Source organism: Gossypium hirsutum, chromosome A09 (genome assembly GCF_007990345.1).
Source record: "Gossypium hirsutum isolate 1008001.06 chromosome A09, Gossypium_hirsutum_v2.1, whole genome shotgun sequence".
Lineage (NCBI taxonomy): Eukaryota > Viridiplantae > Streptophyta > Magnoliopsida > Malvales > Malvaceae > Gossypium > Gossypium hirsutum.
Genome location: NC_053432.1, coordinates 29,510,076 through 29,523,743, shown reverse-complemented (window position 1 = coordinate 29,523,743; position 13,668 = coordinate 29,510,076). Strand labels below are relative to the sequence as shown.

The window sequence follows — 13,668 nt, the reverse complement described above, 5'->3', positions numbered from 1 at the left end:
GTAAGACCACGTCTGGGACATTGGCATCGATATGTGATTACGTGTAAGACCATGTCTGGGATGTTGGCATCAATATGTGATTACGTGTAAGACCACGTTTGGGACGTTGGCATCGATATGTGATTACGTGTAAGATCATGTCTGGGACATTGGCATCGGTATGTGATTACGAGTAAGACCACGTTTAATACGTTGGCATCGATATGTGATTCTGATATGTGTGTGCGAGCAAGACCACGTTTAATACTTTGGTATCAATTGGTGATTTTGATATGTGTTTACGAGTAAGACCCTTTCTAAGACAGTGGCATTGATACGTAATTACATGTGAGACCACGTCTGGGACGATGGCATTGTACGATATGTGCGACTATCTGAATATCCTATTTAATTCCGAATGATTCAGCGAGCAATGTTAAGTAAAGACCGAATGCGGAATCGAATTAAAAGGTACAGGTATGTGTTAGCCAGTGTATTGAAATTAAGGTAAATTTTGGTATTTTAAGTGATGATATGAATCATGTTATAAAGTTGGTTATATGTATATTGAATGCAAATCTATATTCAGCAAAATGATATAAGTATGTGATATTAAAGTGTGAAACATGTGTATACATATATGAATGTGTATATATATCCGTCTATATGATGATATTATGACCTTGGAAGTAAATGATTACTTTGATAATGGATATATATGTATTTCGGCCAAGTTAAAGTTGATACATGAATGTATATGCTGCATATGAATTTGCAAGTTTGAGATTAAATATGATTATGATAGCATGAATTGGTTTGATTAATTTGAGTTGGTTATGTCATTGAGATGTTTATTTGCTTATGAATTACTAAGCTGTGATAGCTTACTATGTGTGTGTGTTTGCTTCTGTTTTATAGATTTTGGAGACCAGTTACGGGCTCTGGGATCGTCAGCGAAGTCTATCACACTATCGTCTGTTTATCGGTATTTTTAAAAGCTAATTTTCGAACCTATGGCATGTATAGGATATACTACTTTTCAGATATGTTTGAAGTGTTGTATATAATATGCATGCGAAAATGGCTAATTTGATATATAAGTATTTGCTATCTTGATCATGGTTCTTATGTGTGCTAAGTTTGGTTTGTATGCTATGCTCAAATGATGATTTTATTTGGGTTGGTTGAATCAACTATGATGTATATATAAGTATGAATTATGCTTGATATGTTACCTATTGTTTAAAGATTCGGCTATGTCTTGTATCTGATAGTAATGATTTAAGTTGGTTGATGAGTGTATTCAGTTAAATGTTGAATTTAGGTAATGAAATTATTGATTTGATGATTCGACAATGTTATGCATATATATATAATGAAACACATTTTATTTAGTTTTGCCATGTATTTTGGTAAAAAGGTGATTCGATTATGGCATGTGATAAAAGTGAGTTCAATATGCTTTCATTAAGTGAAGAAATGAATATGAATTATGTTAGTAAATTAATCATGATTCGGCACTTATATATATAAGCATATGATGTGTTGGTTTGATATATATATTTATATGTGCTTATCTAAACATGTAATGATTGAATTGGTATTGAATATGACCTTTTTTATTTTGCAAGATAAGTGATATTAACATGTTTAGATTTGGTTTTGGTATTTTAAAATGTTAAAGAAGTGTTTGCTATGTTATATGTATATATATACATATTTGTGATGTGTTTGATGTGAAATGCAAATTTTGGTTAATATAGGATTTGATTCTATTTGAGATTACATGCATGTAATGTGATTGAGTAAAGTTGACAGTGGGCATTAAAATAAACATAAGTAATAAGCATGATTACATTTGGCTAAGGCTTTGTAAAATGACCAAATGAATAGTAATTTAAGTTATAAGGAATCATGATTGTTTTTATGCAAAATAGGTGAATGTGAATGGTTATATGTACTTTGATGGTTAGACCGTTCATTGTTCTTTTAATATATGTCTAAATTGATACAGGACCTTTTAGTATTGTGCAATCTACTTAGATGAACTTATAAGTAGACTTGTTTATGATTTAGCCATTGAAGCCATATATAGTAATGTACTTATGCCATGAATGATTTGGTTAAATTTATTATATCCTTATTGTGCTGAATAGAATTTTGCTAAAAATGATATGTACTCAAATATGTTTACTTTATATAATTCATGTTTGTAATAATTGATTGAATTATTTATAATATCTTTGATATGCGCATATGCTATGTGGTAAAATGATATATTTGGCACTATTTGCTTATGAATTATATAACTGGATATATGTTTGAAAAATGTTATGATATGATTTGTAAAGAATTTAAATTAGTTATATATGCTAATATTTGATTGTTTTAAGCGTTTGAGCAAGTGTACGCATACAATTGTTCGAAATTTGTGTCTTGTTTTGTAATACTTCATAACCCTATTTCGATGACAGATACAGGTTAGGGGTGTTACATTTGATTGGTATCAGAGCTACAGTTTAGTTGGTTCTAGGACTAACATAGCGTGTGTGAGTATAACTATACATGCCATAATTATAAACTGTGATAGTGTAATGATTCCTGACAATTAAAAATGTGTTTTATTATAGTAAATGGATCTCGATCGAGCCGTAACAGATGACGTAAAAAGTAATACGCCCGCTCCTACTCTGGGAGCAGTGCCGGCTGATTCTTGGCTGATTTCAAGTAATATAAAGGAAGAGGCTAAGCAAGCCTTCTTCCAGCTAATGAATGAGTGGTTCATCGAGTTCGTCCGGACGAATCCGGCTGCTCAACAACCTCCGCCCCCTCAAGTTCCTATAACTTCCTAAGTTATACGAAAAAAAAGAAAAGAAAAGCTGATTTTGAAGCTAGAGATTCTCGTAAGAGATCACCGGGTAAGACATTTCAGTCAGCATTGAAGAAATTCAGGGATGATTTTAGCCGATCAAATATCTTACATGGATGCAACATACATATAACGGGGCATGCTCAAATACAATCATACACATCGTAGGACAAATCAGTCATTTTACCTCACAACAGGGGTATTACCGTCATTTTACCCTATAGGGGTATTTCAGTCATTTTATCCAATGAGGGTATTTCGGTCATTTAACCCTATTTGGGTATTTCGGTCATTTTACCCTATGGGGGTATTTGGTCATCATTTCAGCCTAACATGGCCCAAAACTGCCTAAGCCCATGAGATCTCCCATGGTGGCCTCTCGTAATGTAGTACCCACGTTTATGCGTTTGGGGTTACCACAAGAGCGATCGCACGCCCATGTGGCATCAACGGTCCTATTTTTCGGCTTTTACCGATTTACGGTTAAGACAGTGATTACACACCTTAAACGAAGATGCGCAAGTAGCCTGCGAGCCAAAAGCCTACATTCAATCAAAATACTCTATTAATCAATGACAATATGATTAACATCTCCTTCTTATATTTCGCAAAAAGTTTCACTAATACTTACCATGGTCGAAATAATGAAGATTCTACCCTTAAACCGATACACGCAACTGATTACGAACTCATTTAGAGAAATACCTGCATTCTGAATGAACTTATTAACGTTAATCATATTGATCGCACACATGATTTGAGCAAAATGTAAATCACTTACTGGCAATGCAGAGTCCAAAATAGGAGAAAGGAACAATCGGCCTACACCCACACTAGCGCCGAAAGTACACTATATGATGGTGACAAAGTGAAACAATCACAGCCTTAACAGTAATCGACAGAGAAAGAAGTTGTTAGATGAAGTACAATTACAACAGAGAGAGGGAGAAATAGGAAAAGTATCGTTCATCCAAACCGAGAGTCAAACTTACCAAAAAGCAAGACCAAAAAATAACAATAACTACAGAAATAGTAGATAGCAATGAAGGTAAAATTTGGCACAGAGAGAACAAGAATAGCAGTAATATTCGGCGAAACCTCAAAAAGATCAGGGGAATGAGTTGAAAGTGAGCAAAGAAAGAACGAGAATAGTAGTGAAAAAGATGCAATTAGTCAATGAGAAACTGATTGGAAAGGAGAAAGTGGAGAAAGAGAATTGATCAAAAGAATGAATGGATTAGAGAGGGAGAAAGCCAAAAAAAAGGTATCAAGGGGGAAATCGTTTGTAAAAAAGTAGAGGAAGCCAAAAAAAGCCTAAATAGTCCAAAATGAAAGTACCCCAATGATCCCCTAGTAGTATTTAGTTAACAAAAAGTGTAGGAAGAATCAGAAAGCGCTCGACAAAACAAAGAAAAGTGAGGAGAAAATAAACAGCTAGAGTGTATTGCTACCACAACCAAAGCTTTCTCCAAAGTCTAATTCTCCCTCAAACCGAAATCACTGGGTGCCTACAATCCTAATTCGGCACCAACACCTCCTCCACTTCAAATCCCCTTGATTTCCTCCTCAAATCTCTCCTCAACTCCCTCTTACAATCCCTCCATGACCAATTCAAGCTCCACTCCCCTCAGTAGTGTTTCGGTCAAACACAACCTCCTCTTATGGCCATCAATAAAAATAATCTCCATTTGCGCAAATATGGATTCGAACCTCAGACCACAAGCATACTCCACATGCCACTATCCACTAGACCAATAGGCCCATTCTGTCATGTTTTAACAATTTTTACTTATAACCCTACTAACCAAAGATAGGGGTTTTATCCTTAAAAAGCAAGGTTTTTGCATAAACCAAGGCTTGAATCCAAGACTTCTCAGACACTCCCAGAACACTCAGAACACTTAACCACTGAAGCAGATACACAGTTGTGTCACTTTCTTACACAACTAACTATTTATGTGCCACCTCTAAACTGCTCCCATGCTCAAGGACCTAATACTTCTAGGCCCAAATTCAGGGCGTTACAGAGTTCACGAGCCATTTTAATTGCTACTGTTGGTAATGTCTGGCCGAATCGACCTGAGTGTAGGCATTGTGGTCAACGACATCCTGGAAACTGTAGATTGCTTTAACCTATGATGTAGAGAAGTTTTGATAAAGACCCAAACACAATTGTACTTTTTTCAATTCAAATTGCTTTGGAGGTCTTCAAAACAAATTGTATATTCAAAGTAAATTCAAGGATTATTTTTCCATCTACCAAGACCTAGTAGCTAAAAACATCAATGTAACTAATTTGTTGGGCAAGTATATAATTTTAAGAGATCCTATAGATAAAAAAAATTATGGAACCAGAAGAATAGCTGTTATACAAACATAACCATTTCAAGTTTATTGGGCTCCAACCACAATATACCACATAAAAAATTGGTAAGTTAAAAAGAATTAATTTAAGAGAGGTTCTAGATAAATTTGTGTAAATTAGTTGGTTCAGATAAAGATGTAATGTCTAAATTAAATATATTAAAATTTACTAATATTTTTCAGTACATCCTCAATTTTTTAGTTGAGCATTATAAGTGTATGTCTTCTTTTCTTTTCTTTTTTTCTTTTCAAACATGAAAATGACGTTCAATTTGATAGTACTAAAGAGACATCACACAATTCATTGTTGTAGAAGAAAAGTATTAGATACTTTTGCCAATAATAGTCACCATTAATTTAAATAAATAAAGCCTCAAATGATCAAATATAAGAAGCAAAGAAAAATAACTAATTTGTTATTTTGATTGTATCTTTTCTGCATTTTGGGCTGCAGTCATTCTGACAAGTCTCAAAACCCAAATTATCAAAGTGTTAAACTCAACTTAGCCAAACCTTAATCAAATCCCAGACCAAGCCAAATGAATTTTTACTTGTTTTAACCATCCAAATAAATTCCTTAGACTTGGCTTTAAAAGGTATTTTTTAAGTCATCTGTATTGTAAATCCATTCATTTACATGACAAATTATATTGCAAAAAAGTTGTTTTCTTTCTATAGTTTTCTATGTTGTAATATATTTGAATGTTTTTTTTCAACATAATATAATTTCTAGCATTAAGATACAGACTATATGTCCTGCAGGGGGCTTTTCTATGTTTGAAATATAAACTGTTTTGTATGAAAAACAACTTGCAGATGATAATAGTAAGCTATAGCAAAAATTACATTGTAAGCTAAAGGTAGATCTACTACAAGGAACTCGACCATTTCAGTAGATCAATTACAAGCTATAAGTTTGTAAGCTAAGGGTAAATCAAACTGTATACACTTTAATTTTATTTCATAGGAAGAGTCACAACTCTTTCTATTAATATTGGTTGGTTCGTGAACCTATAAATAATACCCAGACAACATTAAAAAGAGAAAATAAAACAAAAATTTTCATTTTCTCACAATCCAAACAAATGTCTGAGTTTCCAATAGTCAACATCAAATGCCTCTCTCCCAATTCCCAACCCAATCTTTGCTTTTTCCAATTTCAATAACCCAAAAATATAAACCAAGACTTTGAAATTTAAAAAAAAAACAATTTTTTTCTTAAGGTAACAAAAAGAGGCAGAGAGGAAAACTAAAGGAACAACAGAATAGATAAAAAGGTTTACCTGAAGGAGGCTTCGATAAAGGGGAGGAGTGCTAGTGGCTAGAGGCAAAGGAAGCAAGGAAGAGCGATTAGAGATGAAACAAAATAGAAATGCCCTCTAGTCCCTGCATAAGCCCATAATGGAATACAATAGTAATAGGCATCCCACTAAACCCAACAATAGTTTGTGCTGGGCCCGCAAAATTGAGTTGTAATGGCATAGCCATTATATTGATCCAAACTGTAACACCTCAAATCCTGCTTAGACGTTATGACCAGATTTTGAGGAGTTGTCACGCCCCAAAAATGGGCCTAGAAAGAATTGGGCCTTGAGTCTGGGATTCGGATAGAAGAAAACCTGAATAATTAAGAAGTTTTAAATATTATCGTTTAAGAAAAAAATTTTGAATTAAATTACTACTAGAAAATTTTTACAATATTTATTATTACGGATATTTTAAATTTTTACGAAATTTTAATTAGTATCATGAGATAAAATTATTATTATTAGAAAAATATTACTGCATGTATGTTTGAAAATTTTTTATGAAATTTTTTATTATTATTTACTGTATTATTGATATTTGAAATTTTTATTATTAGATATATTTATAAAATTATTATTATAACTATTATTATTAGATAGGGAAGCAAAATAATATATATATTTATAAAAGTATTGTTGTTTTGGTGTTTAAGACTTGGAAAAATTTTAATTTTATGCTACCTTAGGGAATCTGGGCAGTAGGCCTTAATAATAATTTGGGCTGCGTTTTAGTAAAAAGGAGCACTTGGCCCAGTGGCTAAGCACGCTAGGAAGGCGTAGGAGGTGCTTGGGTTCAAGGCACGGTGTGCGCCAATGGTTTGTTTTTTTACAATCAAGGATTTTCCGCAATGAGGCCTAATAAAGATTTTGGGAGGAAAGGTGACACAAAAGAGGCACGTGGTCAAGTGGCAAGGAGGTGTTAAGAGTGTGCATCTGGTTAGGGGTTCGAGTCTAGTAAGTATCGATATCTTGTTTTATTTTTAAACGAACTGAGACTGCAGTAGATAAGTATTATAATTAATTGTGAGTAGATTACATCATGAGAAGAGCTTCAGTGCAGGGGCAGCAGTGTGCTAGGCTTGCCGTGAGGTTTTGAGTTCGATTCTAGGGGAAGGCGAATTCTGTTTTATTTTTAAAGCGCGCCAGAACTGAAGCAGGTAAGGTTTATATTTAATTGTAACCACATATTGGTAAGGAAGGAAAACAGGTGCAGTGGCTAGCAGTACGGACGTAGGCGCAAGGGTGGACTGAGGTCTGGATTTCGAGCTGTTGTACGCGCAATGGGCTACCAATTTTGCTGTTCACGTGGGGGAGAGTTAGAGTTTGACCGAAACTCTTAGCAGCATGATGAAGCGGTGGATAAGGCTGCATATCAGCGGTTAGGAGTTTGAATGAGATTCAAACTTTGAAATTGGCCAAGAATCAAGGAGCAATTCAGGGGATTGGAATTTAAAAGGAAGATTTATACCTAAATGCACTCATTCGGCCATAGAAAATAAGTGCCATTTATTTTTGGCCTTTATGATTCATTTTTCTTCTCTTCTCTTTTTCATTCTCTTGCTCTCTTAATTCTTCAAGCCGAGGCCATTAAACCATTCCTCTCCTTTCTTTTATCGTCATCTTTCCATCTTCTTTGCTTCACCAATCATAAAAGAAAAAAACCTCTCCCATTCAATCACCTTAACCGATCACTCACAAAAGCCAAAACCTTCATAAGTAATAGTGATTCGGGAATTAATATCTAGTTCTATTCACTACTCGCATTTTAAGATTGGATTCACTGTGGATTTGAGATTGGGGAAGTGTTTGAAACACTCTTGACAAGTACATCATTGGTGATAAGTACTCGGAATCTTATTTCCATTCTTTATTTCGGGATTTAAAGAAAAGCCGAAAACCCCTATATGCATAGGGTGCCTGTCGACTAAACTAAAAGGGTTTAGTGGTGTTATTTGATTTGTTTTGCTCTAGTGTGGATTAAAGGCTACTAATCGAGGGCTTGGATATTTGGAACGACCAGAATTAGATCTAGTCCTTTTTTCCGGCAAAAGTAAGAACTTTAGTGCCTAAGGTGTTAAGGGCCAAATATGGTAAGGGTTTGATGTGTTAAGTTGTTATGGATTCATAGTTTAACATGTTAGTAACTAATTGTAGGCAACTCGTGTGTGGAACTCGTCAATGTTTCGTCGAAAAATAGGTGTGTAAACGACACCCAGTCATAGACTAGATCGGCAAAAGTCGAAAAGCTGAAATGCCGGAAAGCCAGCATTTTGTGAACTTGCGAGCGTGTGAGCGCTCGTGAGATGGTTGTTTGTTAGTTTTGGTAATCTAAAGCGGTATGATTGCAGAGTGCGCAATTTCGTGCACTTCGGTATATTTGGGCTTAATGGGCCGAAAACGGGTTAATGGGCCAACGGGCCCAATTCAGTAAAGACGCTCGGTAAGTGTTTCTGTTGATGCGTTAATGGTTGTAGGATGTATGTAAACCCTAAAATAGTGAATTTTACTAAAATACCCTTAAGTATGAAAATTACCATTTTACCCTAGGTGCAAAATGACCGTTATACCCCTAGGGTTAATTTTGACTGAAATGCATGATATTCTGATTCTGTTTGTTGTATGCCATGACATGTATATCTGTTGCATGGGATCTGGGTTATGTTATGGAGGAAGAACCCGTTCTGGTGTCTGTGCCACATATTCTGATATAAGCAGCTTTGTTGCGGATTATAGTTAGTGCCGCAACCGGTGCTAACACTGTAAGTGTAGGGATGGCGTGGGTGATTTATTCCCCACAGGAAGTGTAGGGATGGACGGAGGCAAGTGCAGGGTTGGATGGGGTTATCATGCATTAATCATATGAGGCTGTTTTGTTATGGGCCAACTGTATTGAAATGGGCCCAACTGTGTTAATATGGCCAAGACCCAATATATCTCGACTTGTAATAGGGCTACGGCCCAGATTGATACTGATATGGGCTAGGCCCAATATACTCTGATACGGTAAGGGGTTGTGGCCCAGATTAATATTGATATGGGCTAAGGCCCAGTTAACATTGATTTCTGAATAGGGTTTAGGCCCAGTAAAGCTTGAACTGATTTGGGCTCTGGTTGGGATACTTTACACACTGAGTTTTCCAAACTCACCCTCTTACTCTTCCATCCTTGCAGGTGAGCCCTAGTTGGTGGACTTGGAGCTGGGCGGGATTCAGAGTGGCCACGAAGATTAAGTTTCTGTTTTCTTTAAAATAAGTTTCGCATTTATTATTTTGATTATTTTTATTCTGGTTTAAGTTGTAATAAGGCCGCTCTTTTTATTATTTTTAATATTTTGGATTATTAAATTGGTTAGCTCTAGGGCGCGTTTTATAAAAGTTACTTATTTTCAAAATATCACAATTACAGAGCAAAGCTTCCACAACGTAAATGTTTTCAAAGGAAATAAATATTTTAAATGGACTTAAACTTAATTTGTTGTTCGTGGACAAGTAATATGCTTTAAGTATGGCAATGGATGTGTGCATGTCTAGGATTGGATCCATGATGAGCTTGGTACTTAAGCAGTCCAATAGACTCACCTCCTCTTTTCTGGCTTCCTACCTGGTGCGCAGCTTCCATTCACTTTAATCTATAAAGAAAATATTCTTCTCAAATATTTTTAATTAAAACATGAGTTTTATAATAACGCTCCAATGAGTTTTACATCAAGAAGGGCTTTCAATGAAAACATGGTTTTCGAAAAACACTTCAATGTGACACGCTGAATTCGGCCGTAACGTCTGGGTCAGGTTTAGGGTGTTACATTTAGTGGTATCAGAGCTCGGTTGCAACAACTCAGCTGTGGATCGGGTCTGAACGTTTTTATAAAATATTGAAATCTAGTTTCATGGAAAAACCCTTAAATCGATTTTATAGAAATGTTAGAAAATTCTTTTAAATTTTGTTTTCAAAGTGCTCAAAGAATAAATTTGAATTTTTGATTTCTGAAAAAGTGGCACCCTGAATCCCCGGCACCAAGTCTATAAGTACCTTTTCTGAACTTTACTAAGTATTTGTTATATTACTGAGACTCTGCTATGACATTGTAGTTAGAGCTATATTGAGACTATAAGATTGAGATTGTAGCTAGGCTGAGAATTGCGAAAGCGAACTCTGAAACTCTATCTGGGCAAAAAACTCTTAATACAGGCAATTTGATAGATACGATGAGCACACGTGGTACTCATGTACGGGGTACTAGGGGCCGTGGTAGAGGCCGTAGAGGGGCACGAGCTGAGTCCCTTGCCTCTGATACTATACCTATGGTGGAAACTAGTGAGACACCGGTATCGCCTACGACGGATAGTGGGACAAGACCATATGATCGTACAGCTGGGGATGATGCACTGTCCCAAGCCATGCTTCGTATTCTAGAGAGGGTCGCTAGACCCAACACTGGTACCGGAAGCCGTGGGTCAGTTTCGGAACGTCTCCGATCGAATGGAGCAGAAGTTTTTAAGGGCATTTCTAGAGTAGCCCCGAATGTGGCTGAGTACTGGTTGGAAGCCACGAAGAGAATAATGGATGACCTGGATTGCACGGCTAAACAAAAGCTAAAAGGGGCGATATCACTACTTAGGGAGGAAGCTTACCAGTGGTGGTTGACTGTGAAAGAGGGTACCCAACTCGAGCGGATTACCTGGGAATTCTTTAAATACGCATTTCAAGGGAAATATGTTGGGGCAAGCTATGTAGATGCCCGGAGGAAGGAATTCTTAAACTTAACTCAAGGAGATCGGTTTGTGGCTGAGTATGAGGCAGAGTTTTTACGACTTAGCCGATATGCCCGTGGGATAGAGCAACAGAGTACGAACGTTGTGTTCGGTTCGAGGATGGCCTCCAAAATAGTCTACGAGTATTAATAGCTCCACAGAGGGAGCGAGATTTTGCAGCATTGGTAGAGAAAGCTAAGATAACTGAGGATGTGAAGTGCGCTGAGCGACAGAGTTGGGAAAAGAAAAGGAGTAAAAACAAAATAGATTTAAAGCCCTCCAATTCTGATCAGAGGCATAGGAAAAGTGCCAGAGCAGATGGGTCGGTCCGAGCTGAAGCCCCTGTTGCTGCTGTTAGATTACAACCTTGTGTTGATTGCGGGAAAAGCCATTATGGCGAATGCTGGAAAAGGATTAGAGCCTGTTTAAGATTCGGATCGATGGAGCATCGTTTCAGAGTGTGTCCTCAGAGACCAGATTATGGACAAACCACTGGTACGGGTAATATACAGCAGCCGAGGGGTGGTCAGCAGCCAGTAAGAGGCCGTAGCAATGGAATGGGTCGAAGTCGTGGAGCACCAGACAAGGTATGGGACATGCTGAGGCAAAACAACCAGCTTTGGTCTATGCAGCATGTCGCCGTGAGAACGGAGACGCTCCGAAAGCAGATGCTAGTACGTACTTCTCTCATGGTGTATTAATTACTTAATTTACAATTAGAGCTAGACTGCGCAGCAGAAGCATAGTGGTTTGACTTGAGTAATACAATTAGTTGATAGTTTGAAATTTTGAGGACGAAATTTTTTTTAAGGGGGATAGAGTTGTAACGCCCCAAAAATTGGGCCTTGAAAGAATTGGGCCTTGAGTCTGGGATTCGGATAGAAGAAAACATGAATAATTAAGAAGTTTTAAATATTATCGTTTAAGAAAAAAATTTTGAATTAAATTACTACTAGAAAATTTTTATTGTATTTATTATTACGGATGTTTTAAATTTTTACGAAATTTTAATTAGTATTATGAGATAAAATTATTATTATTAGAAAAATATTACTACATGTATGTTTGAAATTTTTTTTATGAAAATTATTATTATTATTTACTGTATTATTGATATTTGAAATTTTTATTATTAGATATATTTATAAAATTATTATTATTATAATTATTATTATTAGATAGGGAAAAAAATAATATATATTTATAAAAGTATTGTTGTTTTGGTGTTTAAGACTCTAGAAAAATTTTAATTTTATGCTACCTTAGGGAATCTGGGCAGTAGGCCTTAATAATAATTTGGACTGCGTTTTAGCATAAAAGAGCACTTGGCCCAGTGGCTAAGTACGCTAGGAAGGCGTGGGAGGTGCCTGGGTTCAACGCACGGCGTGCGCCAATGGTTGGTTTTTTTACAATCAAGGATTTGCCGCAAGGAGGCGTTATAAATAGCTTGGGTGGAAAGGTGACACAAAAGAGGCACGTGGTCAAGTGGCAAGGAGGCGTTAAGAGTGTGCATCTGGTTAGGGGTTCGAGTCTGGTAAGTAGTGATATCTTGTTTTATTTTTAAACGAACCGGGACTGTTGATAAGTATTATAAAGAATTGTGAGTAGATTACATCATGAGAAGAGCTTCAGTGCAGTGGCAGCAGCGTGCTAGGCTTGCCGTGAGGTTATGAGTTCGATTCTAAGGGAAGGCGAATTCCTTTTTATTTTCAAAGCGGGCCAGAACTGAAGCAGGTAAGGTTTATATTTAATTGTAACCATATATTAGTAAGAAAGGTAGCTTGGTACAGTGGCCAGCTGCACGGATATAGGCGCAAGAGTGGCCTGAGGTCTGGAGTTCGAGCTGTTGTACGCGAAATGGGCTTCCAATTTTGCTGTTCACGTGGGGGAGAGTTAGAGTTTGACCGAAACTCTTCTTAGCAGCATGATGAAGCGGTGGATAAGGTTGCAGATCAGCGGTTAGGAGTTTGAATGAAATTCAAACTTTGAAATTGGCCAAGAATCAAGGAGCAATTCAGGGGGTTGGAATTCAAAAGGAAGTTTATACTGAAATGCACTCATTCTCTTTTTCATTCTCTTGCTCTCTTAATTCTTCAAGACGAGGCCATTAAACCATTCCTCTCATTTCTTTTATCGTCATCTTCCTATCTTCTTTGCTTCACCAATCATAAAAGAAAAAACCTCTCCCATTCAATCACCTTAACCGAACACTCACAAAAGCCGAAACCTTCATAAGTCATAGTGATTCGGGAATTAATATCTAGTTCTATTCACTACTTGCATTTTAAGATTGGATTCACTGTGGATCTGAGATTAGGGAAGTGTTTGAAACACTCTTGACAAGTACATCATTGGGGGTAAGTACTCGGAATCTAATTTCCATTCTTTATTTCGGGAC

General features: G+C 36.5%; 1 protein-coding gene and 1 long non-coding RNA gene across 2 annotated transcripts; one reads left to right on the top strand and one right to left on the bottom strand.

Moving 5' to 3' along the window:
• Nucleotides 1-2,883: 2,883 nt before the first annotated feature.
• On the bottom strand, nucleotides 2,884-6,653 carry LOC107888753 (uncharacterized). The gene is made up of 4 exons (XR_001681480.2): nucleotides 6,496-6,653; nucleotides 3,630-3,732; nucleotides 3,480-3,560; nucleotides 2,884-3,390 (listed from the first exon to the last, which is right to left on the bottom strand). It is a non-coding gene; the product is annotated as an uncharacterized lncRNA (long non-coding RNA).
• Nucleotides 6,654-10,724: 4,071 nt separating this feature from the next.
• On the top strand, nucleotides 10,725-11,971 carry LOC121205986 (uncharacterized). Its single transcript, XM_041076138.1, has 2 exons — nucleotides 10,725-11,364; nucleotides 11,451-11,971. Exons 1-2 carry the CDS (start codon nucleotides 10,725-10,727, stop codon nucleotides 11,969-11,971), a joined length of 1,161 nt encoding a protein of 386 aa, XP_040932072.1.
• The last annotated feature ends 1,697 nt before the right edge of the window (nucleotides 11,972-13,668 follow it).